The sequence below is a fragment of the Gadus morhua genome, chromosome 10 (genome assembly GCF_902167405.1).
Source record: "Gadus morhua chromosome 10, gadMor3.0, whole genome shotgun sequence".
In the NCBI taxonomy this organism is placed as follows: Eukaryota; Metazoa; Chordata; class Actinopteri; order Gadiformes; family Gadidae; genus Gadus; species Gadus morhua.
The window spans coordinates 8021699-8048724 of record NC_044057.1 but is presented as its reverse complement, the minus strand read 5'-3'; the positions used below and the strand labels follow the sequence as shown (position 1 = coordinate 8048724).

Here is a 27026-nt window from a genome sequence, read left to right as displayed (position 1 = left end):
TCATTGGTATTTTGTCCACATTTCCCTTTTTCAAAATTGTGGATGAAGCCAATGATCCATGAATTGTTGGAGAAAACACGGGAAAAAAATTAAAATGGTGATGGGAATTGAGCCAAGAGCGACCGGTGTGGGCCGGATGCCTTCCAGTTTTACAGGCTGCCAAGGAATGTATTTCACTGGTCAGTATGCAGCAACCATGGAAAGTTTACCTTCACCATTGTCTCTCTTTACCCCCACCTGTAACACCTATAGTTAAAATACTAGTGTACTGTCCGTCAAAAAGAAATGTTCCACCCAATCTCATTTCCATGATAATAATTGTCATGTTTCTCTATCTCTCTTTAAACAATGCACAAACAAGTCTCTCTCTGTCTCTCCTTTAAACGACAAACAAACAACTGCTTGCTTTGATTAAAGTTGTGTGATGTCTGAGAAGGCTTTAACTGCTGTCGAGGTGTACAAGGGGGATTAATAAAAAAACAAGTAAAATGTGATGTGCATGAGTGAGCCGCCTCTGTGATTCTCTCCCACCCGTGCGCACACCTCCCCTTCGGGTATTGCGACATCCTTTTGAAACCAACTGTCAAGTTGTTTATCATCGCAGCCAACGCACAATGAGTTCAGCCCCGGAATAAAACAGACACACACACACACACACACACACACACACAAACACAGACAACTTTGTGTGATTTGTTTGTCGGAGGCCAGGTTTTAGAAGGTGTAGAGGCTTGGCTTTTGCTCTAAGTGCAGTAGATCGGTTGGTAGGGACAGCGGCAGAACAGCACTTGTCAAATCTGTTTTTGTCTTCTATCAGCTGCAGTATCTCACTACCCCTTCCTAGTGCACACGGTGCGTAATTGTGCTGTTGGAGGAAGTTTATTTGAACAAGTTGATGCTGCTAACACCATGCATTAATGAGAACAGATATAAATAACTAACATTTCTAAACCAAGCGGAGCCTTTTGCTCATCTGGGCATTTTTTTGTATCTCAATGCACCATATATACCAGGTGCTTAAAAGGTCAACTTTATCCACTATTAACATTAGGAAATTTTTGTTTTCACCCACTTGTGTGAGTTCCGAAAATATGCTCACATCTACATTCATGTGTAAAGTATTATTTGTGTGTTGTAAGCAAACAGTGTCGAATATTCAAGCATCATGCTATGATGCTTGAATATTAAAGCAATTTTCTGTCTTTTGCAATCCAGTGTCTACCGTGAGGATTTTAAATGATAACATGATTGATATATACTAGGACTGTTTGAGTTGGGAGCACAAGATAATTAACAAAGTGGAAGTTTTGTCTTCACATTACAGTAATATCCAACACATTTGTTACTAATCGTGCAACACGGTGGCCTAATTATTTAATCTTGATCAAATGACATCAAAGGCTGACATGAATGCTTGGAAACAGTTCCCTTTGCAATGAGAAGAGTCACTTATGTTTGCTGCACCACAGGGAAACAACAGCACGATTTCAAAGAAGCTGTCTGAGATTAAAGTGGCTGAAAATGAAGTGAGGTAGTAACAGACATTGTCAAAAGTTGTGTTTAAATAAATAAAAAATAATAATGGAATAAAAGTTACTCCTTCAACTTTGCAATGCGGCCTGATTCCAACCTCTGTCACTCTCCAAAAACAATAAAACAGTCGCTTGGGTTTAATAAAAGGTGTATGTGCCTCTGAAGCTTTCAATATTCGGCTTCTTCATCATTTGTAGTTCACTACAAGCTAGGGGCTTGTAACAGAGCCACTGGATGACAAAAATAATCATCACACGTTTTTTTGGTTTTCTTCTCTTCTTCTCACGAGTTGATGGATAACATCCACAGAAAACTCAATAATAATCTAATCGGCCACCGTACGCGTCAGACTTCTCTGGGGGTATAGGGGAGAGCTGATATGAGATTGTGGTTAACACTCTTGCGTGTGTCAACCAGAAGTGTTTGATCACGAGCCATGGCAGATAGCGGAGCAGCATGGGCACAGAGACTCTATCTGGGGTGTCTTCACGAGACGCTGAAGGCACCAACATCAGACCGTCTCAACATACACAAAACAGTGGCTAATGTGCTAGGAGACAGTCCACATAGACGGACAGAGAGACAGGCAGATGGATGAGCCAGCACAAAGACATATAGATGGATCAAAATATATATTGTGATAGAGAGGAGGTAGATAGACCGGCAGATGACAGACAGACGGGAAGAAGGATGGGTGGGCGGAGAGAAAGATTGATTAATATTTAAATATTTACAAAGATAGATGGATAGCTAGATAGATGGATAGATAGATAGATAGATAGATAGATAGATAGATAGATAGATAGATAGATAGATAGATAGATAGATAGATAGATACAAAGATAGATAGACAGACAGACACACATACAAACAGACAGATAGTTAACAATAGAGAGGTACATAGATTCAGCTAAAAAAATCCCTACCTAAAGTCTGAGCTGCTCCAGTGATCTAACAGACTTGCCATGAGAACACCATTTGACTCCCTCAGCCTACCTAGCCACCCCTAATGACACACTTTGGTTGTCAAGCCTGCCATTCTGCATAGGCCACCAGCGGCCGGCTGCTAACAGCCAGACGACAGCGGACCCGGTGGGAGGCGCGCAGCAGCGGCCTTCTACCGCCGCCGCCACCACTGCATTTGTTTTCATTAGAGGGGATTGGTCAGCAGTCTGGGCCCCCGGTACAATAATGGAGCAAGCTCTTGTGGAGCCCATTATGGACTCCCGGTGAAAAAGATGATTCTGCCACGTGAGACAACAAGACAATGTTTAGCATCTGTTTTTCTCCGGGAATATTGGATGCACTCTGTGCCTTCAAGAAAAGAAACCAATTAACAATTTATACTCTGGAGTTCTGGAATGTAGTTTTACAGTGAGATTAAGGTGAGATGGCGATTCAACATGAGGAATGTTTACCTGGTCACCCTGATGAAGGTAATGGGGCAGCATCTATGTATATTCAGAGAGATAAGCTCTGGTATTTATGAATAGTCCCAGACATTAAACATCATTGGCACCCTCTGCTTAGTTGTACCAGGCAGCCAAGCAAGCCAGGACCCAAAAGTCAACTGATGCATGTAAGTCACAGTCGCATTACTATTTAATTTGGAGGGCGGTCGTCCTCTGACATTGTGTTGGGGGGTTTGGTAAGATCCAAGGGGGGTGGGGAGGCTGTGATTGTGTATGTGTGTGTGCGTGTGTGTAATGTGCTGCGGGAGCGGGGGTTGCTGTCGTCTTTTAATTTGGGTCAACCTCAGTCTGCGCGGGACGGAGTGTGTGACAGAGCTCTCCTAGCGTTTCATCTAGAAAACACATATGTTGTATTACCAGGGATCCAGCAGAATTAATTGCCCTACATATTCTAGAAAGAGAAAACTAAAGACATGGGGGGGGGGGGGGGGCGGGGGAGATGACAGAGAGGAGATAGTGGAGGACAGAAAAACAAGGAGCCATTAGGAGGTGCGTGCACATTAAGGAAGCGGGGGGTGGTAGACTGAGGCCAGCTGTCACGTTGCGATCAGCTCCCTAATTGCTCTAAAAGGGGGGGAACATGCAAATGCTCTATGCTGGATTGAAGGGAGAGTGCATGGAGGGTATGCGGTCATAAGGGAGCCCTTCGATGACCAGCCCCACACTGAGGGGAGGGGGGGTCGTACTGAGGCAGGGTCACACTGAGACACCTTGAAGGCAACGCGAATATATCCTACTGATGTTAGTGGATAACATGCCGTGATATATAGTTGTAGTAGTACAGTTATTAACATGGTATTGGTCAGTGCTACCAATACCATGTAGTATTACTAGTTACTACAGAACTGTAACTAGTATTACTATAGAACTCCAAGCTGAAGTTTTTGGTTGTACAATATACTAATTATCAAAGTCGATTCTAGGAGTACTATACTGTAGGCTGAGCTGTTTGGTAGTAAAAAGGTACTTATTATGTTAGTCGATACGAGAAGATACGACTACTAGTATTATGACTTCTGGAACGTTTGATAATACAAATATAGGTATACGTATTAACTCGATACTAGATAAAATTGCCCCTACTACTGTAGGCATGGAGTGTTTGTGAGGAAGGCTTGCTACGTGATGTTAGCCGATGCTAAATTTTACGACATCTACTGCCTCTACGACTACCACTACAACTGTGTGCTGGAGCATTTGGTAGAAGGCCACAAATATAATGTCAAAAGGAAAAGCCATCACTGGTCGATACTAGACAGTATTTGGCCTGCTAACATTACTACTGCTAGGACTTCTTTGTGTAGGATGGAGCTCTTTAGTCCAGATATCATTATATAAGTGTCAGCTGAAATGAAAAGCCAGCTTTGGTTGGTTCAGCGTAGAGGAAATTTAAATTTAAACAAAGTGAATTATATTATACGTGGTAGAGAATACATTATTTTTGTATGGAATTAAATAAGCACCATGACCTTGACTGTCTGTGCTGCTCGAGTTGTGATGAAGGACTTTGAGTGCACTCGGCCACACCAGTGAATACATAACATGCACTCTAATCCACGCAAATCAAATAGAAAATCGAATAAAAAAAGCAATAATACAAAACTGCAAAAAGCTGTTGACAGCCAAACAAAAGCAGAAAGCAGGGGACAGCTCATTTCCCAAATAGCTGAAATTATGGATTATTACAGCTGGCCTGGCCACTCTAACCATTACGAAGCCCTAACTAATGGCAGCTAATTTTTGCAGGTGTAACATTGCACTTTATTCATCTCACTTTAAGCGTAACTGGTTATGTTAATAGTATTTCAACTCAATTTATTCAAGTGCTGATCAATGGCGCACAATCGCTGCTCTTCATGCATTATGCATTTTAATGTAACTCACTTGCTTCATAACAAAACGGTGAAAGGTTAACAGTCCCCAATAGGTGGGACTCCCTAAAGACCAATGAGAACTTCAAACACAGCTTATTTTTTCACTTCACACAGCAGAATGCGCTGTGGAACGCTTGTGGGTTTTATTTTTTATCCCTCCTGTTCTGCCGCCACGGTGGAGGGGATGCAAGCTGTGGCCTTGCATCCTCCGCGCACATTAATGTTGTCTATAAATGTCCACAGACATTTCGGTCTCCGTAGGAAGTGAGTCAGAACAAAATGTGGGGAGGGAGGGAGGGGGTTTGTGAGTGAACAGGAATTAACCAGAAGGGGAGAAACGAGAGAGAGGGAGAGAGAAAATGGAGCGAGAGAGAGAGAGAGAGTGAGGGAGAAAAAGAGCGAGAGAGAGAGAGAGAGAGAGAGAGAGAGAGAGAGAGAGAGAGAGAGAGAGAGAGAGAGAGAGAGAGACAGAGAGAGAGAGAGAGAGAGTGAGGGAGAAAAAGAGCGAGAGAGAGAGAGAGAGTGAGAGAGAGAGAGAGAGAGAGAGAGAGAGAGAGAGAGAGAGAGAGAGAGAGAGAGAGAGAGAGAGAGAGAGAGAACGAGAGAGCGAGAGAGAGAGGGAGAGAGAGAGAGAGAAAAAGAGAGAAAGAGAGAGAGAGAGAGACAGACGGACTAAAGTGGGAATAGGGGTTGGATGTGGGTGTGAGAAGGAGACAAAAGAGTAGGCGCACGATTGTGCCTGAAGTGTCGTCAAGACCACTCACACACACACGCAAACACACGCACACAGACACACACACACACAGACAAACATACGTACTCTCTAACACAACCGCACACTAAAATACTCAGATGCACCAATTAGGAGTGAATGACTCAGACTCTAAAAACCTTCATTCTTTAACCATAGTTTGAAACTGAACGAATGAAGGCTATATCTTGAGAAGCTCTCGATCTCAGTTTTGATATTACAAGACAACATGTAAGAACACCATGCTGTGATTGGCATAAGATGGTACCTGCCTTCTACAGCACCTCTCCTCTCTCCTACTCCATCCCCAGCCTTCTCTCGCTCATTACCACCCAAGGGCGTAGGAACCGGGGGGGACGGTGGACGTCCCCTCCAATTTTTGAGACAGGCGCATTTCTCCCACCCAAAAATTATACCGCAAAATATCTGATTTTTAAATATTTGACTCACTTGCTTTTATTTTGAAAGTGCAACACTGCGTCTTGTCACCGGCCCCATGTATGGCGTTGTATGCCCCCCACGGAGCCTTTAAGGCAGTTCGCAGGGTTGGGGGCGGTTGGGGGTTAAGGCCTTCAGGCTGGAAACGCCTTTGAATCTCTGCCTGGAAGGCTAAGTTGGGGGCATAAAGCCTGATTTCCACCAGGGACGTAAGCGCCGCGGTTACCGCTGCTGATCGCTGCCACTCTAATCGCGTGATCTCGTGATCTCGCGATCTCGCGTGAATACGGCTGTCTCGCAAGACTGTTTGAGATGCGGGTGTAGAGCCGATGAAAAGACAGCAGCAGCGCAGTTTAAATGATTTCTTTCTCCAGGTGAAGAAACAAAAGAAAGGAAATGTGAGTTGGTCATAATTTTATCCAGGAGGATAATTCTATTTTCAGACTTACGTTAGAGTTGTTGATGTTTAGATGTAGTTGTGATTCAACATAACTAGTACACTCTTTCTAGGTAAAAGTTGTTATTATGAACGTTACTAGCCAACGTTTGCTGGCGGACTTTACAGTAAAGTGAAGGAAAAAAAGCGATTTGATTTAAGTGAGTGTAAAAATAACATTATTTTTCTATTAACTTAACCCATGTCACTTGAAAACGAGTAACGTCACACATATCCCACATCTAGAAAGGAGTTAGTCTGTCTCTATGCTTTTCCCTTGTTCTTGACAATCCCATCAGTATTCTATTCTATGCCTTATTAATCTCCACTGCTTTCATATTAGAGTTCAGATGAAGTCCAGCTGGACATTAGTGAGGTTGAATCAGGGAAAGCCAGCACTGCAGAGTTGCAGGTAGGTGCTACAGCAGTCCCTCCAGTAAAATGCGGCAATTATTTGTGATTTTTGCGGCCAAAAATCCTTGATTATGCAGCATATTTATGCAATTTTATGCTATGAAATCGTGGGAACTTGCAAAAATTGCGGGAACTTGCGAATAAATGCGGGAACTTGCGAAAAATTCAACTTTTCAATTACGTTCACGTTGCGTAATTACGTCACTTCTTAACGTTCCCATGGCAACAGGGGGAAATGGCTGCTCTTGTGTGAAGTAAACGCAACATTCTGATATATGTGACTTTTTTGCAACAAAAATGCAGGGATTATGAAATCATGCAAGCCCCCCGTATTTTGCGCGGAAATCTGCAATTTATGCTGTGAAAGTGCGGCATATTCGAAAAATATGCGGCCCCCTCATATTCGTGGGAATTTGGCTGATTAGACAAGAATTCAATTTGCAAGCAATTCGTGGCTGCAAATTACAGGAGGAGAAAACATTTTGGCTCTTTTGCCTAGGCCATTGTTTTTCAACCTTTTGTGTGCCATGGCACGTTTGAACCTGTTGGATAACACTACAGTGCTATCTAGCTTTTATTTGTATCAGAACTACACAGTAATTTATATTTATCAGTTCATTACATCCATTCTAATGTCGTTTTCGTTTACATTCACACACCAATTAGTTAGTGGAAATGTGGAACATAGGGCTACTCGAGAGTAAAAACAAGTTGGTGTATATGTTAAAATTCTTGATGCTGTTTTTCCCTTTAACCTTAACCTTTGCCTGTGTGTTCATTGAGGCATAAGATCCAACTAAGAAAAGAAAAGATATTCAGAAAATACAAATTCAAATTTAGATCAATATTCTTCCCATGTTATTTATCAGTCTACAAAACTGTAGGATAAGGCCTAAAATTTGATATGTATCAGTTCTTCTTCTTCTTTCGTGTAATTTCCTTTGGAACTATCACACAGGGATTGCTACATTCAGCAGCCAGGTCAGTGTCTCTCCGTCCAGCTGTACCAGGCCTCTACGGCCATGTGGGGCGCCAAAGGTCGGGCACTCGTTGATTATGTGTGAGACCGTCTGGGTAGCCCCACATTGGCAGGTGGCAGGTGTATCAGTTCAATACTGCCATTCAAAATGTGTTTTCCTTTACAAATGTTTATTTTTAGAAGAATAAAATACATTTGTGAATGTTTTGCAGTGTAGTTCATTTATGACATATTTCTCTTCTGACCATTAATGGATCTGTCAGATTTCCGATATGTGTCCCCTCCAATGTTAACCTTGTTCCTACACCCCTGTTACCACCTCACTATGAGTCCCTCTCTGAAATAGCATAACCAAAAAGAAAAATAATAAATTAAAGTTTAAATGCATTTATGAAAAAATAGAGACCTTCAGTCTACACCTCCAAATGGATGACAGAAGTTGCTTGGAAGCGTAAGCCTTATTGTCGTATCCAATCACACAAGAGGTTTGTGCAGCCTGCAGCTGATTGGAGATGCACATAATGCTGACGTCTCTAATCCCGATAAAAGCCAGACTAAACAGAGTCAATTTGTGTTGTCTATCTGTGTTCCCCTCTCATAGGATGAAATACACAGAACTTAAGTCTTCGTCATACTCTGAAACAGACCTCTGTGTTGTGCTGACAGGAGGCTACTGGCTGGTTGGTAAACCAAGACAAATGCAAGTGAATATAGGAAGCTGGATGAATCTGTCATTCGACAGACACCGGAGCAGAATAAAGACGTATTAGTTCACAGACACGGTAGATCTGGAAGAGATGCTGTGCCATTGTTTTATCTTTATTTCACAACTTTTGGAGAGGTTGTTATGTTTCTGTTGTTTCAGTAAAGGCTGGTCATGCTATTACTTTGAGGGGGGGGGGGGATGTGCGGCAACATTGCGGTGCTGTCAAGGAATCACTTAGTAAACAGAAGGTTCCAGTTAGCAACATGATGTATAACCTGTAAGATGCACTTGTCTTCAACACAGCCTGAACTGAGGCCAGCCGTTCTAACCGGCGCCATCAGTCTCCTCCAGGTAATGCAATTAGAAGCCACCATTATCTTGGGATGCTCTTCAAACTGCAAATGCACTTTTGCTAAATAGCACACACAGGAGTTGCCAGTGACAGCACTCAAGCAGCTACATTGAGAAGAGAAGACCGATGGAGAGAAAAGAGAGAGAGAAAGAGGGAGAGAGCATTATTTTTTAATAAATAATAAAAATAAAAAGCTTTTGACTAGGGTTTGTTCGTGTAATTGTGAACCGTTCCCCCGCCACCAGCCCCACCCCTCCTCCTAACAACAGCCCTGGAATTGATATATTCCATTAGGCATAACAGACACACAGAGCCATACCAACTGCTGGCATCTTTGTTTTTTTCCGCCAGGTTAACAGAGGCTCTACCTATCCCTGAGGGCTTGGCATTGTAACCGCTGCTTAACCTGGACCTTATTGAACCCTCAGCCGCCACTCCGACTCAGCTGGACAAAGGGTCGGCCCAGGAAAACACCCTCCAGGAGAACACCCTCCAGGAGAACCCCCTCCAGGAGAACACACTGCAGGAGAACACACTGCAGGAGAACACACTGCAGGAGAACACACTCCAGCACTCATTATCCGGGAAGCACTTTCTTTTAGATTTTAGATTTTTTCCATTTACAGCCAAATCTCTCGCTCCACCGAGCGCTGGTCCCCAGCGCTGGGGTGCATATCAGACCACATCAGAGACCCCATACATCGGGGGCACTGATGTGGTCGTAGAATACGGCCGAGAGGAGACAGGGGGGGAGGGGGGGGGGGGGAGGTGGCTGGTGCTGCTTGGTGGGTGTTCATTAGGCGATAGGGAGTGAATGTCTCCTGATTGTGATTGGTGTTTACTAGGTGTTGGCGTGGGCCTGGGTGTGCAGGCAGCAGCCGGCTGCTCGCTGAGAAGCTAGAAGGGGGCTGGGGGGGGCTGAGGGGGGCTTGGGGGGGATGGAGGGCTGAGCCGCGGTGGGGAGGCATTGTGGGATCTGCTCACAAATCAAAGTCTCCCACACAGGAGAGGAAGACGGAGCGCCGTCATTTAACACAACCGTAGGCGGACACGCGGAAACGCATAGGACCGCACTAACACACACACACAAACACAAACACACAAAAACACAAAAACACACAGAGGCATACATAAAGAACCCAACGCCATATATACAGGCACGCACACACACACACACAGAGGCACACATAGACACACACATCTATATATACACACACAGAAGTTTGCACACACAGGCGCACAGAAACACATCCACACAAGCACGCACACAGAAACACACACACACACACACAGGCTCGGGAGAAGCAAGCCAAAACATGGGGATGGACACGAAGAAACAGCGGCTCCTGACAGAGCGACTAAAACAACAACGCTCAAACAAACACACACACAGATGCACAGACAAATACACACACACATGCATCCCACACATTCCCACAGAAACAGATATGTGTAGGAATACTCATACAGGCTGAGATACATGTGCTGATAAAGATGCTAACACACGTAGCATCACGCTGCGTAGCCCCGGGCCGCAGACGGGAGGAGCTGAGCTCACTGGAAAGGCCTAATCTGAGCTGACATCTTTTCACTTGACGGATTAATTGGTTTATCAAAGAACACAATACAACAAAAAAATTGGATCGCAGCCGTGATAACTCTGCTTTCATGGAGGCAGAGAGAGAGAGTGAGAGAGAGAGAGAGAGAGAGAGAGAGAGAGAGAGAGAGAGGTGGGTGGGACCTAAAGGATCTGCTTGTTCCCTTCTATTCCTTAAGGCAACGTCAGGCTAAATCTTCTGAGGGATTATCCCAGCAACCCAATGTTCTCTATTCTGCCATTGTATGCCTCTTTAAGCACAATTGACAAATGAGTTATTTGTATTGTAGATGTGTGAAAGTAAAATACTGGATTTTCTATTGATTTCCTGTGGCTAGAATGCATTACCGACTATGCTATGTGTGTGTGTGTGTGTGTGTGTGTGTGTGTGTGTGTGTGTGTGTGTGTGTGTGTGTGTGTGTGTGTGTGTGTGTGTGTTCCACACAGGCTAGCATATCCTGAATGTGGAGACACAGAGCGCATCATGCCTCTGTGTCTCCTTACAATCCCCGCTCTGCTTCTCGAGCTGCGTTGCTGCGGTCCCCATGACGCTTCTCTTGAGATGCGTTTAGGTTTTCGTTTCTCTCCCTTCATTATAGATACTTATGTTCCGCTCACAGGACCCAGGGAAGACAATGGAACCAGGAGGCTGTCGAAGACTTGCCGTTATACTGATTTCAGCTGGCTGGAGCTCAACAGAGGGGCTCCTAACCAACTGTTAAATGAGTTACACAGCGGATCAGATATCTCCCAGGGAGCCCTTCTGCTTTTAATTTAAGGTACACTAATAGCTTCATTTATTGGGAATTGAAATGAAATAATATCACCATAGCCTACTTTAAAATGGTCTCATATTCATATTCCTCATGAAGAGCTCACTCTTCAGTAGTTCATGAATTTTAATTCATTGGGCTGCGGTCAATCCCCTTGCTGTAGGACGCGACAGAGTCTTAAGTCAAATTGAATTATTCCCAGGGTTTCCATTGGGCTTGTTCTCCTTTTAACTTTACTCCAGCAGCATACTACTCACAATTTCTATCATTCTCCACAGTATTCTCTCCATTACAATAGAAAAGTTCCTTGGTCTTAACTGAAGAGTCCCCAGCCCCTTGGAGGTTAGCCGTTTGAGGGATGAGGGGGAGAACTACAGCACTGATAGATAGAAGAGTTTGGAATCTGCTCTTTTCAGGGATACTTTTTCGACATGAAATTCCTTTCAGGTTTCACTTTTCGCCTCCTTTATTTTTGGGGGGGTCTGCCATTTATGGGAGACCCCCTATACATTGGGCTGAAATATTGAGGTAAGATGGAGGCAACATTGCTCCTACACTCACACTAAAGATGCTCTTCAGGGAACAGGAAGTCCCGTGCATTATCAGTAATTCCAAATGTGCGGCTTGGCAGCACGTGTCAAAACAGCCTCTGTGCCCTCTGAAAGGATCAGCCGGGGAAAAGCATACGGTACCGCCAGAACATTAGGGCCGCCAGCGGCAGAATGCCTTCACCTGCCGGGAGGAAAGGAGGAGAATGTGTCTCAACTTATGAGGACATGATCCGCATTACCACAAATCATTCAAATGACTTCGGAGGGTCGAAATACCTACCGATCTGAGGAAATGGCATGATCGCCCCTCTCTGCTCCTTACAAGAAATAACGGGGAATACATACGAGTGAGCAGAAGATTCGATCACAGCGGATCCGTAGCTTCACATTTTCCATGTCAAATATTGCAGTGAGCGGTAGGAACGGTAATGGTGTTTTAACGGGATTCATCCCTTGTAGAGCTTAGCGCCGAAGACAACCGCCTGGCTGAAGGGATCCTTCATGAATGTGTCTCATAACTTCAAAAAAGAACCATAAAAAAAGCTAACTTGCAAAGGTAGAAGCACACACACACACATAAGTACACACACACACACACACACACACACACACACATACACACACACACACACACAACAAGGAAACAGTGGGATTAAATCAGGGTTGGTTTTAAAAGGTCAGAGGCCAAGGGAGTAAGATTCGGCGATTAGGCTTAGGTACCTAAAAGGTTTATTTCTACACCCCTGTGATACGTTTTTTAAACTCTGCTCTTTACTTCTAGTGTGCACTGCAGTGAAGCTATCCAAAAGCGAACAGCACACTACAAACCCCCAGCATTCTGCCGAGTGAACAACTGCCCCATTTTACTGAGCGACAATGCACTTCCTGCTTCCTGCCCAGACTTATCATACAGACTTATCCTACAGACTTATCCTACAGTGTGCGGCCATAGGGGACCTCAATTAGATATCTGAAATGCATTTATGTCCCATTGCAAATATATGGATATGTTCATAGTCCTGAATCTGCCCCATTTATGAATAGCCACACAACCACCATCCATCTTTTGGTTCCCAGGGAGGCGTAATGGTATGTGCCTGGAGGGGCACATACTACGGAGTCTAATTCTCCCAGAAATTGTGTCTAAGCACTGGGCCTGGTGGCGGCACAACAATAGCAAGTGGAAATAACTCCAGAAGTTAAAGCGAAAGAGGAACTGGACACCCCTGGCAATCTCTTTGTTGTCTCTAAAAATAGCCAAGAGTCCCAACGGTCTCTCTCTCAGATGCAAAAATACTAATAAATAAATAAAGTATGCAACACGCTTCATTATTTCATTACACGTCACACAGTGATTTACATGCACAGCAGAGGAAGAGCCGTTGTCATCCTGAGCACTAAGGCTCTGGCAGAGGACTGGCGTGCTGATCCCCAGTAGAAAAGGAAGACAGAAAAACAAGCGGGAGAAGCACTCAGTGTACCCCGCCTCTGGAGGCCGGCCATGATCTCATGTTATCCATGTTTTCCCCAATGCATTAAGGCGGTATGCATCATGTCAGCCAGACCCGTACACACAAACCGCAATCCCAGTCTTGCTGCTTAATAATGAATCGCAGAGCAGGATTGTCTAATTTGAATGGAATGCTGGATGCCAGTTAAACCCAGACAAAGCCTGTCTGTAAACAAACAAAGCATAGTCTCAATCATCTGACATTGACCTATTGACATTGTATTACTGGCGGCACTGCATTATTTCCTTTCTTCTGTTGATACCGACGTTGAACTTGTTTGTGACCTCCCTGACTTCCCCTTTGTGAACTCAGCATCCATAGAGAATGCAAAGCAATATTTGACACGAGTAGGCACATTGGGTGTCCACTGCATTGATTATGCAGCGTACAATATTGTTGTGCTGTTGTACAGCGCAAAAACACTCAACCATTAATGGTCATAGTGGATGCAATTGGTTATGGAGGAAAGCACACTTGGCCATTTGGATATTTGTCTAGACCAGGTTTTATTGTTATTTCCTTTATTGTGTTAACCGACACATTGGAGTGTGTTTCCTATTCTTTACTTGGACTACCCTGGATGACAAATGGTCGATGTTTGCATTTTGGAGGAGTCCTCTAAAGGCTCTCCAAGGATGTGCAGCCGACACAGGGTCGATGAGAATCAGGGGTGTTGTGATGGAAGGGGGGGAGGGTGGGGGTCAGGGGGGGGATGTCAAACAAATGTGGTGTTGTCTTGGTGACCTTAATCACTTCCAGGTTCATCCAAGCTCCGATTTCACTTGTACGCCTTATTTCAGGTCACTGCCGGAAAGTCAAAGTAGGGCACAGTCATTATCTCTGGGTGCAGAACACAATCATCCGCACAATACAATAAGGTCGGCACAATTCACTGGAGTGGTGTCCATTTCCTCCCGGCCCCCAACACACCCGGCCGATGCCTGGGTGCTTACGCCGGGAAGCTAATATATGCTGTGGTTTTGTCCCAAGCAGAAATACATCTCCCCGCAGATAGGTTGGCTCTTTTGTCTTTTGTCTGCTAGGTGAGGAACGGCATACGATGTCAACCACAGTAACACTGGAGAATACTTAAAGCTGCGAGGTCGTGGACATGTGCTACAAAATGGAATAGAGATGGGTCTATGAAGTGAAGGTTTTTAAATGCAAATTGGAAGGGAATTGTATTATTCTTAGTTAATCTTAAAAGGAGAGAACATTTCTACGATGTATGAATAACAACGCTTGAGGTCAAACTTTTCACTTTTACTTAGAAAATGAATAGATAAAATATGTAATTGACGATAAATATTTAACATGAAAACATGCTGTTGTAATACGAATGACATTAAAGTGTTTGCATGAGAAGCACACACTAAATTCTATGATATCATCATTCAGTCCGCAATGCACACATATAATCCAGTAGTTAATGACTCGGCATTCAGGAAGGAAAAACATGTGCCGCTGAAGATGATCAAAACAACTTAGTTTAATCTATCTGAAAGGCCTCTGAAAGGAAGAACTTTCAAACACTCTTTCAAGACTGCGAGCACATCCATTCTTTATGATGGCCAATGATTCAGATGCATTATTAAACACCAATGTTCACAATCCCCCTGACCCTTTCTTTGATATCTCACATTTTCCGGTAGTCAGGCTGTGTGTGTATATTGTGGAATATGATTTCAGAGAGAATACAATAATTTAATGCAGAATCTATTCAGCCTTACAATTTTTCCCTTTTCCATTTTTTCTCCAACATATGAAAAGTAAAAGTGTCCTTGTAAGTGAAATCACATCCTAATAAGACAACCCTCAATCACATATCCTTATCAGCGAACTAAGGAGCTTGAAGCTGGTGTGAGCTGTCCAGGCCAACGCCTTGGCTCCAAGTCAAAGACTCAACTGTCTAATGCAATTGGCACAGCCAATGAGCCAAGCTAGTGGAATTAGCCCCGGATGCACATTACCACTGACAAAGGGTCTGAGGTCTGACTCTGCAAAGGACACTATGAATCCCTTCTTGACCGGGACCCAGTCCCGAAAGACGGGTGGAGGGCTGAAAATAAATTCATGAAACAGAATACGAGTTCTGAGACCTTATTCCCCCCCACTGTCCATTGGTGCTTCTAGTACTTATGATATCTTTCTATTACCATCAAGACAACTCAAATCATTTTATCGATTGATTATTTATTTAGCGAAGATGGGAAGACAAAATGTTTCCAGATTCTGTCCGCATCTGATCTGATCTGTTCTGCATCTGGTACAATATGCCATTTAAATTAAATACAAAAAAAAAGAAAAAAAGTGAATGCCTTGGCAGAATGGTTGCTCTGTGCATGTAAAGCATTCAAGAGCCCTAATGCTGCTCTTAGCTCTAATTAGCCAATGGGCTGATCTCATTAGACAAATGCTGTTGTTACAGGCGTCCACTTCTGCCTGAGATGACTGCCAGAGGCATAAGGTTAGAGAGGTGGGCTATAGGAAACCAAAATAAGAGATGGGACGTATTACGATTGTCACGCTCATACGTTCCATGTAATCAGAGCGATTGCGTTTCACAGACTGCAGGTAGGCGTAGTGCAGCAGCTTCTATTCAGACTAGCAGATTGACTGTAGCAGACGAACACGTTCTGGCATCTATTTTGTTTTACAAGGCAGCCGTTCCCTCATGTAATCGAAGACAGGGAGAAAATAAACCTCTTTTATTTCGGTGTGTGTGTGTGACAACTTTACGAAAAAGCGGGGCAGTCTGTGTATTTTGTTTGTGTACTGACCTCCTTTGACTACACACACACACACACACACACACACACACACACACACACACACACACACACACACACACACACACACACACACACACACACACACACACACACACACACACACACACACACACACCCTTTCTGTCCAAAGTGTTACGATTAGCCCCGAGTGGGTTGTGGGTCAGCAGTGTGTGTCGACGGGTCGGTTCAAAGGAGGCTACTTAGCAGATATCACTCAGAGAGTGTGTTCTCTCGGCTGGGTACGACCAGTCCACTGGGCCGCCGATAAAAGAAAATAAAAATAAATAATGGGATGTCTTGAAATACTGATTAGCACACTGGCCGGTTAATTGTAAGAGGGTTTGCAACAGGCCTAATCAGGTATAAGGAGCCGGCTGCACTCTAAGTTGCCTTCTTCTTCGGGGTGGATGGTAGACTGTTAGGATGGAGGAAGGCGATTGTCTGCGGTCTGTCCCGATAATCTGCTGGAAAGCCTCTAATCTGGCTCAAGTACTTAAGGAGTCAAGCAGCAAAATAAACAAAATTGATTATAGTCCCACTGTTCTTTTTTCATTTGGCCTTTTTCTTTAGATCTGGCCCTTGCAGAAGAGGGGGGGCGTGGGGGCAGGAAGTCAGTGGGGGTATGGACGGGGTTTGGGGGGTTGCCGCTCGCCCCAGTCAGGGCCATCTGGTCGGGCAAATGTTAAGGCTGGATAAATACCCCCTGAGTCCTCTGTTCAAACCAGATTATCTGCTATTCTAAGGACGGGGGCCGGCATCTTATCGCCCGCCAAATCTCTTAGACAAAAGCAAATCACAAATTCTTCCCTAGGATTAGGAGGGCCACAGGCACGGCCGGTCTGACAGTCTTAAAGCAGTCACCTCCCGCCTAGCTCCGCAGACGCACTGAGGATCCCTCCTCTCTGCCATCAGTCCTTAAGACCCGGCTGGTTTCATTAGCTTCAAAGCCTAAACATCCACCTTAGGGATTGTTGGCATGCAATATTTAAACAAAATAATAGCATTAGCACTAATTTAACCTGGCTGCAGCCCTTCAACCATGAGCTGCATCTGAGGGAATGTCCAGGATGAGGTCATTGGGTCTGGATCACGTTGAGGCCTGAAAGCTGCAGTGAACAATGGCACATGGCTCCACAGAAGGCTGTCTGTGGGAGCCCTGCAGCACCACACAGAGTGGAGGGGATAACGTGACAATCAAATATAAAGTTAAACATAGACTTAGGACGGTTAGGCTTTGACGCCGGTATCAACAGAATATAGATGTAGCTATTGTAGTTAGTCTATTTGGTCCAACAAATACTATAATTCATAATAACACACACACACACACACACACACACACACACACACACACACACACACACACACACACACACACATACAGAGTCACACACAGACACGGACAGACAGACAGACACACACGGAAACAAAATCTAGACAAAACAAGAAAAGTTAACTTAATTTGTGTGTACCTCTCTTTGTGTTTGTCTCTGTGCTTTAGGAAGATTAGCGTTAAACCTCATGACATCCCAAAAAACAACCTTAAAGCCCTGCGATTAAGGGGCTAAAAATGTGTACATAGGAGGGGGGAGTCGTACCCTTAACCTCACTTATCCTAACCACATTGGAGTAACATAAATGGTACAGACCAATCAGGCACTGACAACCTGCTAAAACCTTGGAACACCAGTGAACACACGTCCGCACATGATGCATTGCCATAACCTGCTGAACCATTATTAAACCAACCTATTGCCATGATTTCACTCGCCCCTGAAAGGAACAGCCCCTCACTGACAGCCGCGTGCTATTTGCTTACCCTGAACCAGGGCTGTTTTTAGATCATGCATTTGAACAAGGAAAAACACGAGTAGGAGCAATCCGAATGTATAGTTGAGAGCCCCACCAGCGAGTCACCACTGCTTTAATCAACAGGATTGTTTCCAATGAAAACAATCTCCAGGCTGCTGCGTTACACTCTGTGTATCCGGAATGAGAGCCACTCCACGGTCTTCCATACTGATTTGATTCTTGCTCACACACAAAAGGTAGCGAGACCGCCACTGCTACGGGGGGTGAGTGAATAATTCAGCCTCTCACAGATTTGGCACCGATTGTGCGTTGCCTTGAGTGGAGTGCAACAGCAAGTGCATCGCCGTGTTTCCTGCACCGCTGCACAGCACATGCATAAAATAGCCCCTGCTTAGGGAGCCGCTTCAGGGCTCCCATGTCCCCCCCCCCCAACCCCCCACCCCAGATACACATGGTGCTCGGCTAAATCGTTAGAACCTCCCACCGGACACCTTGACCAATGGATGCATCCGGAAAGGCAAAGGAATTGGGGCAGGCTGTTTCTTTCTTAATTCAGAACCGACACACACACACACACGCACAACTATTGAACTGCAAGGAACTCTGGGTAATTATGAAAGATAAAACTTGAAATGATGTCATTCTTCTTCTTTTTTTAAGGAGGAAGTGATCTATTATTCCTGCATAGATTTGCACCTTAGCACCAATTAGATGAGCCCAAACTGTCCTTTTGAAGAATCCCATTAACTCTTCCCGTTTCCACGCCGCAATGGCGGCGCAAATGGCCCCTTTGCCGCCCAAGCAGAGACAATGCGCAGGATTTATGGAGCTGGTTAGTGTCAGTCTGTCATTTGTGCACCAGATGACAACATGATCTCGGTGGACTGTGTGGGCGTCGTATAAATCAACGTAATGTGAAGGAAGAATGGGCATTTGTTATCACTGCTAGCATCTCTGAAATTTTACCCAGACAGATTCTGGAATAACGCCGGGCGTTATTTTAAATTTACATAATTAAGGGAAGTTACTGATAATATCACAAACAAATAGGATCACAGTGATTACATGCTCAAGGTTGAGGAAAGTCACAAGGTTGGGTCCCCGTGCCGACATTCACACTTGGTGCCAAAATAGAGTCGCCTCACTCTAAAGATTCTAATAAAAAATGGAATGTCACTGTATTGGTATTTGGAGCGAGAAGGTACATCAGGTTAGTAAAAGTGGGACTGACTTTAATGAGCCTTGCACCATGCAAGAAAATTTTGTTGTGAAAACATTTAGCAGACACACACACCCATACACACACACACTCAATGTACGGAGGTGCACACTCTGCCCCTCGTGCTTTGTTCCCTTTATGTTTGCTTGGTTGTGCGCTCGTGAGTATGTGTGTCTTTATGTCTTTGTGTGTGTGTTTGTGTGTGTGTGTGTGTGTGTGTGTGTGTGTGTGTGTGTGTGTGTGTGTGTGTGTGTGTGTGTGTTTAGAATAATATGAAATGTGTTTTTCTGCCCACAGACATATCATTGCATTATCTTTAATCAAACTGACTATACATGACTCGCTTTCAGGGCCGTTACATGAAATTGAATTCTACATCCTCATGAATAATTAATGGGCATGTCAGGACAGCAGGTCTGAAAAAAAAACAGTCAACCGAGCCTCTTGGTGACATTCCGCAATACAAAGCAGGGAAAACTTTACGTCTCTTTTGTTTCTTTTCAATGACAAGTTCAAATGAGTGTACATTCTCCTCTGAAGATTATAACGAAATCACAAGCACATGTTACGAACGAGAGAAACCCGGGAACAATTGCTTATGCATCCAAGGAAAATGGAAATGGTGAGAAAATAGAAAGAAAAGCAAATAGGTTTTAAAGAACTGTAATTATGATGGCTCACATAGCAAGTGTTTGCTTTACTGACAACATTTTGTGCATATTGTAGCCCAATCAAATGGTATTTATTTATAAATAAATACATACAATGAAGTCAAATCCATTCATCAGCTACAGTCTCTGCTCTATTTCCATGCATAGCTGTTGGCCCTGTTTAAGAGATGGCTCACATCCATATAAGTGCACTGTACTAATAAACTTTGGTTTGATTTTGAGAACAGTCCATAACCTTAATGAGCCACAACAACTCGTTGGAAATCAGACCCAATGCTTATTAATTCTGCTCTAAAAGTGTGCTTTGCTGGACCATGTGAGAACGAGGCATTTATCAAGTGAACATTATGCTATTATTAGCAGGTTGACATTGGTTTGTACGCCTACAGAAGGCGTGATGACACTAAGCACACCTGTGCGCACCGTTACTGGTATATTTCGGGATAAAATTAGCTGGCAGCATCAGGCTGGCTTTCAACACCTTTGATCGCTGTGCCCCAGTAACAACTCCGGGTTGATCCCCCTCCATCTCTCTGATTTGCTATGTGTGCTTTGTTTCAGTGTGTTTAAGCCATACTGTACATCATAGAGGCAAGCTTATTATTATTATTATTATCACATGATCATTATCAGCAAGCCAAAAAATAACTATTCAGACTTTTCTTTTTGTTTTCTGCCTGTGCACTTCAAAGGATGTATTTTCTCACACAGAAATTTCCATAACTTCTTTGCTGTAATCTGTTCCTAATGAGAGATGTGTATCTAAACGGTATCATTGTCACATCCCACTGGTTGGCTTGTGTTGGTGCACGGAACAGAAGGGGAAAAGGAAAAATATTCTGCATAGCTTCAGTGATGAGCCAATTAAAGTTGTAACACTGCAAAAGCACACTTTTAACACGACCGGTCTGGCTCTAGTGCTGGATCAGTACAGCACATTCAGGGGGTCCTAGGAAATATGTATTTTTATGCTCTACCCGTTCATTATAGCATCGGCGTTTTCTAGCATACATTAACGAAATACTATGCTCTCTGCAAAATTAAACAATTTTGAGTGAGGGAAATGGAAGATATGCGATAATGCTTATTATGCACAACAATAACATCTTTTTTGGTTTGTTTGTTTTTCCCCTAGATGAAAAATAAGAGTCATGGAAATAAAATTACAATGCAAAAAGACTTTAATCAATTTCAGAAGCGCACACATACATAAACCAAACATTTTACATTTTTCTCAACACACCGGCAACTCAAAGTCAATTACAAAGATCCTGTAAGGTGCGTATTGTATTTCACATTGAATAAAAGTGAGGTTATCTGTCTCCCGTACAAGTATACCCATATATGGGTGTCATTGTTATTTTTTTGTGATGTTTTTCTCTTTTTTTGTATTTTTCCCCAAAGATCAGGCAAATCTAACCATTACACAGTGCTAGGATGCTATGTATAGACCATACTCTGGACTCCTACGCAGTGGAGAATACGTTTGATACCATAATTACATGAACACACCTCCTCCTGATACAGCAATGTCACTCGCTATGAGGTAAGATATAAAATTAAAAGCTTTAAAGTAGACATCATCTTCTAACACCATATTCAGATAATAAGACAAAAAAACTGATTTCTGGACAAGTTTTAATTGTTGTGTTGTATATAATACACATTTAGAAAAATGGCTGCCGGTCAATGCCACCCTAAATAACTCAATTATGCAGGCCATGTCTATTTTAATGGTTTTAATTCTATGGCTATATACTGTATATTTATATATTTATACATATATATGTACTGCATAGCCCCCTGGGCTTTTCCTATTGAAGCATTCTTAGGCTTACCAATAAACAGGACTACTGGACAACAATGCTGCTTACCATCAAGTTACTGGTGTGGAAGTGAATAAAGTGTTCTATATATTCTATGTGAGGGAATACAGCGGAGGCAAACGTTTGTGCGCTTCGAGGGAAGTAAGTGCACTACAGTGGATTGTTCTTGTCGAGTGTTTCCTTTTTATTGCTGCTTTTAGGTTGGAGACTGGATTACCTTCTCGATTTGGTGTTGCATTGCATTCCCTATCTTAACCTGTCACTTTAATAAATAAGGTGAATATAAATAAGTGCACAGAATTAAGCTAATTTGTGCTGAAGCCCACTGAGTAAAATTCTGTTAAAGACTGCCTGAGGATTTGTGTTTGTTCTGCTTTTCGCAATCTGAGTTCTTGTTTTATTTCTTTTTCTATTTTTTAATAACGCAATTTTTCCTCTTAATTTCTATCTCCTTTTCTCTCCATAGGATAAGTCAACCCCGGCTTATTGGTCAGTGTGACACCCACAAAGGTCAAGCTTAGTGCGACACCTCAGCTATTCCTGCTCTCCATCGACAGCTTTTGTTTACAGGACTTGCCGTTTAGTCTTGTGACATTGTGGCTTTGCTTAGACTATTCAACTTCTCCGCTCGCTATTCTGACAACTTCGAGAGCATACCACAAGAGTGTGTTTGTGTCTGTGTGTGTGTGGAGGGGGGGGTGGTGGTGATGCACAACTAATTAAGTGGTACCGTTGTATTGGGGGCCCTAACTGCTCTCTAACGTCAGCCACATTATTGATGAAATGCGTTTAGTGGCATCAAAAGTGGGGGACACAAGAAAGGGCAATATTTGTACCAAAAGTAAAAAAGGGTAAAACTGTGAGGTGGGCATAAAACACTTGATATAGGCCTCATTGTAGACTTTGCAGCATTTAATAAAAACAAAACACTATTTGTCACAAGCTCTGCAAGCCCAGAAAGAGCTACTAAAGCATACAAAAACATCATGTAAGAAAATAAATTGTCCACGTGGCAATTTTCAAAGCAATAAAATCAAATAATAACCAATAAATATAAACACCATCAACTCTGTGATAGATAAACATACACACATACATATAAACATACTTTGTACAAGCCTGCTGACTGTGTTTTCCTTATTTTACAGAGCGGTCTGTGGTGGTTGTGGTGGTGGTGGAGGTGGAGGAGGGGTGGGACTTGAGTTTGGAAGTTAGTTTTTTATGACCTCCAAGCGCATCGTCCTTGACAAAGCAGGGAAGTGAACCTATAGTGTGGGGAGGGGTCTGGGTAAAGCAGTTCAGCATCACCATGAAAGAGGAGCGTCATCAAGTTTGAGGGCATCTGTGATCCCCCCCGCTAAACGGCAATCCAAGTGCATGTTGTCCCCCCCTCCCTGACCCCGGGCCACTTGAGCGAGGAGGCAGAGTTTGAGGCTGTTGAGACAGTAAGAACTTGTTTCACCTCTTCGCAGTTCTCTCATTCCTTCCTTGCTTCATTCCCTCTGCCCTTCTCCCCCTCTCTTTTCTCATCCCTCCCTCTTGCTTTTGTTTTCCTCCCCTGAGGTGGGTGGGAGCTAGAGATTGATTTTAATCCTGTGGGAGCGGGCTGTGCCACAGAGTGTGCCATAGTGTGGTGGTTTCAGAGCCGTCTCCTGAAATATAGAGAGACAGACAGATATAGGGAGATTGTCGTTACAATATCATTGAGCTCTGTGCAACCTAGGCTGCAAAATAATAAGTGAAGCATTCTTCAAGGCATGGCTGACAGTCAAAGTGTTAATCTTGTCAGGTCTCCTTGAAGAATGTTGCAAGTGTCACAGATTTTGATTTTTGTTTTATTCCTGTACTTATCAGAGCATGCAGTCGTAGCCAATCATTACATCCGATTTGTCTTTTTTTGTCTCCCACCACACTATCACACGGCTCCTTGTTTGTCCCTTGGAAAGCCATTTTGGAATCAATTTAGAGCCCACGGTTTTGGACCCTTGCCTGTGGGTCTTCTGATATGTACAAGATTTAACAAAAACAACCGAAACACCCATCAGAAATGCATCTTTAACCAACATCTCAGGCAGACAAGATGTTAGCAACCTTAATCACAGCATGACATTAGCATACAATTATAGATATTAGCCTGAGCCGTGAGGAAAGCATGAAAAGAACACAACGGTAAATGGATAGAAGAATAGAGCATTGAATGAGAAGCATACAATTTGGAAAGCCAACCTAGTTAACCTCTTAGAAGGCGGGCCCCTCTTTCTGGGCCATTTCCATCACTATGAGTCAACATGAGCATTTCTTTATCATGGTATGTTCCTCATGTGAAAGAGTGACCCTAACCACCTCAACCACACAAACTGAAAGCTGTTTAGTCAACCGTGGCAAGGCTTGTTCCTCCAATTCCCTTTTCTTTTTAATCTCAAAATTACAATTTGAGGGTTTTACAATAAGTGGAGAATAATTGACCACATATGGTGATCAAAATATGGTATGTATAGTGTAGACATAATTAAAAAATTTAAATAAATGAAGATCGGACAGGAGTTCATTTTTGCGAGTCACTGCTAAACACCCCCCACCATGAGCCTTTCCAGGAAACACAGACCAAAACAGAAGAGGAAATGCATTGGCTTCATGCATTCCACAATATTCATGATATGTGAGCTGATGGAGAGCCGGTGTGGCATTTGATCTGGGTCCGAGGAAACACATAGAATGACACGCTTATCGCCGCAGGCACACTGACCTCCAATAAGATGTCGGCAGCGCATTGAAAGAACAAAGGACGAGATGAATAAACTGAAGAGGAGGGGGAATGTCGGAGGAGAAGTGAGAAAATAGTGCGGAGGGAGAGAGGAAGGGGACAGAGAGAGGGAGTTTGCAAATAACTCCCTTTTGCGTATAATGTGGCCATATTGTGGCACAAATATGTGCTCTCCGAGGCGTCCTTGATGACAAGCTTTTCTCTTTAGCGGCTACATCTGTAATGTCTCGGCAAAACATTCCTCCTCTTGCTCTCTCCTCCCCTTTGATGGACGATTCTAAGGCACTATTACTGTTTAAATCTCTCACTTTTTCAAAAAAGATTAGATTTATTATAATACTTTTTCAATGCTAGCAGTTTGCACGCTAAAGATCAAGGCTTCATAATGTTCAGACTTTTCTTTCTCCATTTTGAGATCATGTGTTGAACGTAGCTTTGGTGGAACAATGAGAACGATTTGAGTAAGACAGGATCAAATAAGGGGAGTATTATAAAGTGTTGGGGCTCCCCACACCGGGCTGGAGGTCATCTCGTCGTAGATCTCTTCCCATCCTCAGGATCTCTCTCACCCCGGGGGAGAGCACATGTGACATCCCCGATAATCTTAAAGGAAGGCTGCAGGGTTTTTTTTCCCTGCCTCTTATCAACCTCATTTGAAACCTAATTACAGTGATTTTAATCATATTGTGTAACGAGTGATTAACCCTTTAGTGCATTTAATTAACCTCTGCAGCCATAGTCTCCTCGTCAGGAAATAAATTGTCATGCCAGCGGCCTTTTTAGGGTAATTTTTCCAACCTGGTTTTAAATAAGCACACCCAAAAACTACAGGGAAATCTTATATCTTAAGAAGGCATCACTTATCGATCACTCAGGGGGAAGGAGAGGAGTAAATGTATTGTTTGCTTAACGCCGCAGTAAATGGTTGCCAGCTAGGATGACTCACAGAGTTATGACAGACCATCATCTGACCGCTCTCATTTCTACATGTATAGAAACATCAGCAGCGTAGAATATGGCGTTGGGAAATCAGGATATGTTGTTGTCCTTGATCATAAATTAATGTCTAACAGATTGTCTTCCCCAGAAAAAAATCCAAAATGTGAAAATGTAAACTATAATTCTTAGATAATTCTTAATTCTTCATACTGACTGAATTCTTCTGCCTATTTTAAAGCAGGCGATAAAAAATAATCATCCCGACAATTTGTCATGGAATGGTATGAAGAGGTTTCAAAATGAAGCGCTCCTCAGAAGTAAGGCGTGATGTTGGTAAGCTCCTATCTGCGTACTATACAGCAGTGAGCAGAGCTGTGCTTTAGCCATGGTCCCAGATAAAAGGTGGATCAGGGGGGATGACTAGCAAGCCTATGTGGGTGTCGCCATTAATGATCCTAAGCAACAATAATTCCACAGGATAAACAGGCGTTTATGGAGAAAATCTATGTCATGAAGGGTTTTAAAGAGCTCATAGGATTTCAAAGAAGGGCATCTTGGGAGCAAAAGCAAAATGTGTAAGAACACCAAATGATTTGGAAAGTGGTCGCAATCAGTGGTGAGACAAAAATAATAGGCATCTCAAATCATTGATGCTGTATGATGCAATTGGCTCAGAAATGTATAAATAATATATATGTCATGATCAACATGAAATAACATGAAAATAAGCCAGCACAAATGTAATTTAATAAAAATGAAAAGGATAGTTTTGTGTGAATAGTTTTTATGACTGATTGTAGATTGTTAAGATTAGTTTTATTTGTTAAGTAGGTATGTTAATGTAGATATTTCTACACTAAATAACCCTTTATTGTCCATATCTACATTAAAATATTCTTAAAAAAAACATATACCACATCGTATCTTTCAAGAGAAAGATTATTCAATCAGAGATAATAAAGAGATCATGTATCAATTCAACATTCATCTGTGTCATCTTCAGTGTATCTAAGGTGTGCGTACAGCCTCAGCTTATGTTTGTATGTGTGTGGTATTCACAGGTTCTGCTAACATTCCCTCTGTATGTCAACCTTTGCGTATCACCTTCACCCTTCACACACAGCAGTGGTTTGTCACTTTTCCCAGAGTGCCTCACTCTAGCGTTTGCAGGAGAGCTTCTTCTGGGCTACCTCTCCTCACGTCTCATTTATTTTTTTCCCTCCGTTTTTTATTTTATTTATTGGAGCACTTTACATTTGGCACGTCTCTTAGGGGAATCATAAGCACTGCGACGTACTTTGACATTCAAATTAATTTATTTCTGCCACGAAGATTCAGTGGCACTTTGAGGACGGCATTTCATGTTTTGAGTACAAAAAACCCAGAACTTTTCACCTCATCTGTGAAGCCTTTTAAGCATTTGTATAGCCCTTGGCATGGCAAAAATCACTGCTTTCTCACCTTTTGACTACAATTATTACTCGAAGCAGTGAATCGCCCATATCGATGCCTGACTGTGACTGCCACATTTGTTAACTGACCACTCGGTGTGGCTTGTTTAAAAACATGGGTCATGTCAGATTAGCTTTCAGTACTTCCCCCCTTGGACCTTAAAT

General features: G+C 43.1%; 1 protein-coding gene across 3 annotated transcripts in view; it reads right to left on the bottom strand.

Moving 5' to 3' along the window:
• pcdh11 (protocadherin 11) overlaps positions 1–27026 on the bottom strand; it is a 136558-nt gene that overhangs the window by 92596 nt on the left and 16936 nt on the right. The window contains exon 4 of one of the 3 annotated variants that reach the window (XM_030368889.1): positions 21045–23359. The exons of the other annotated variants lie outside the window; for them this stretch is intronic. Coding sequence (XP_030224749.1) covers positions 23282–23359 — 78 coding nt within the window. The 3' untranslated portion in view covers positions 21045–23281. Of the gene's footprint in view, positions 1–21044; positions 23360–27026 lie in introns of those variants that run through there. 3 annotated transcript variants of the gene reach the window in all.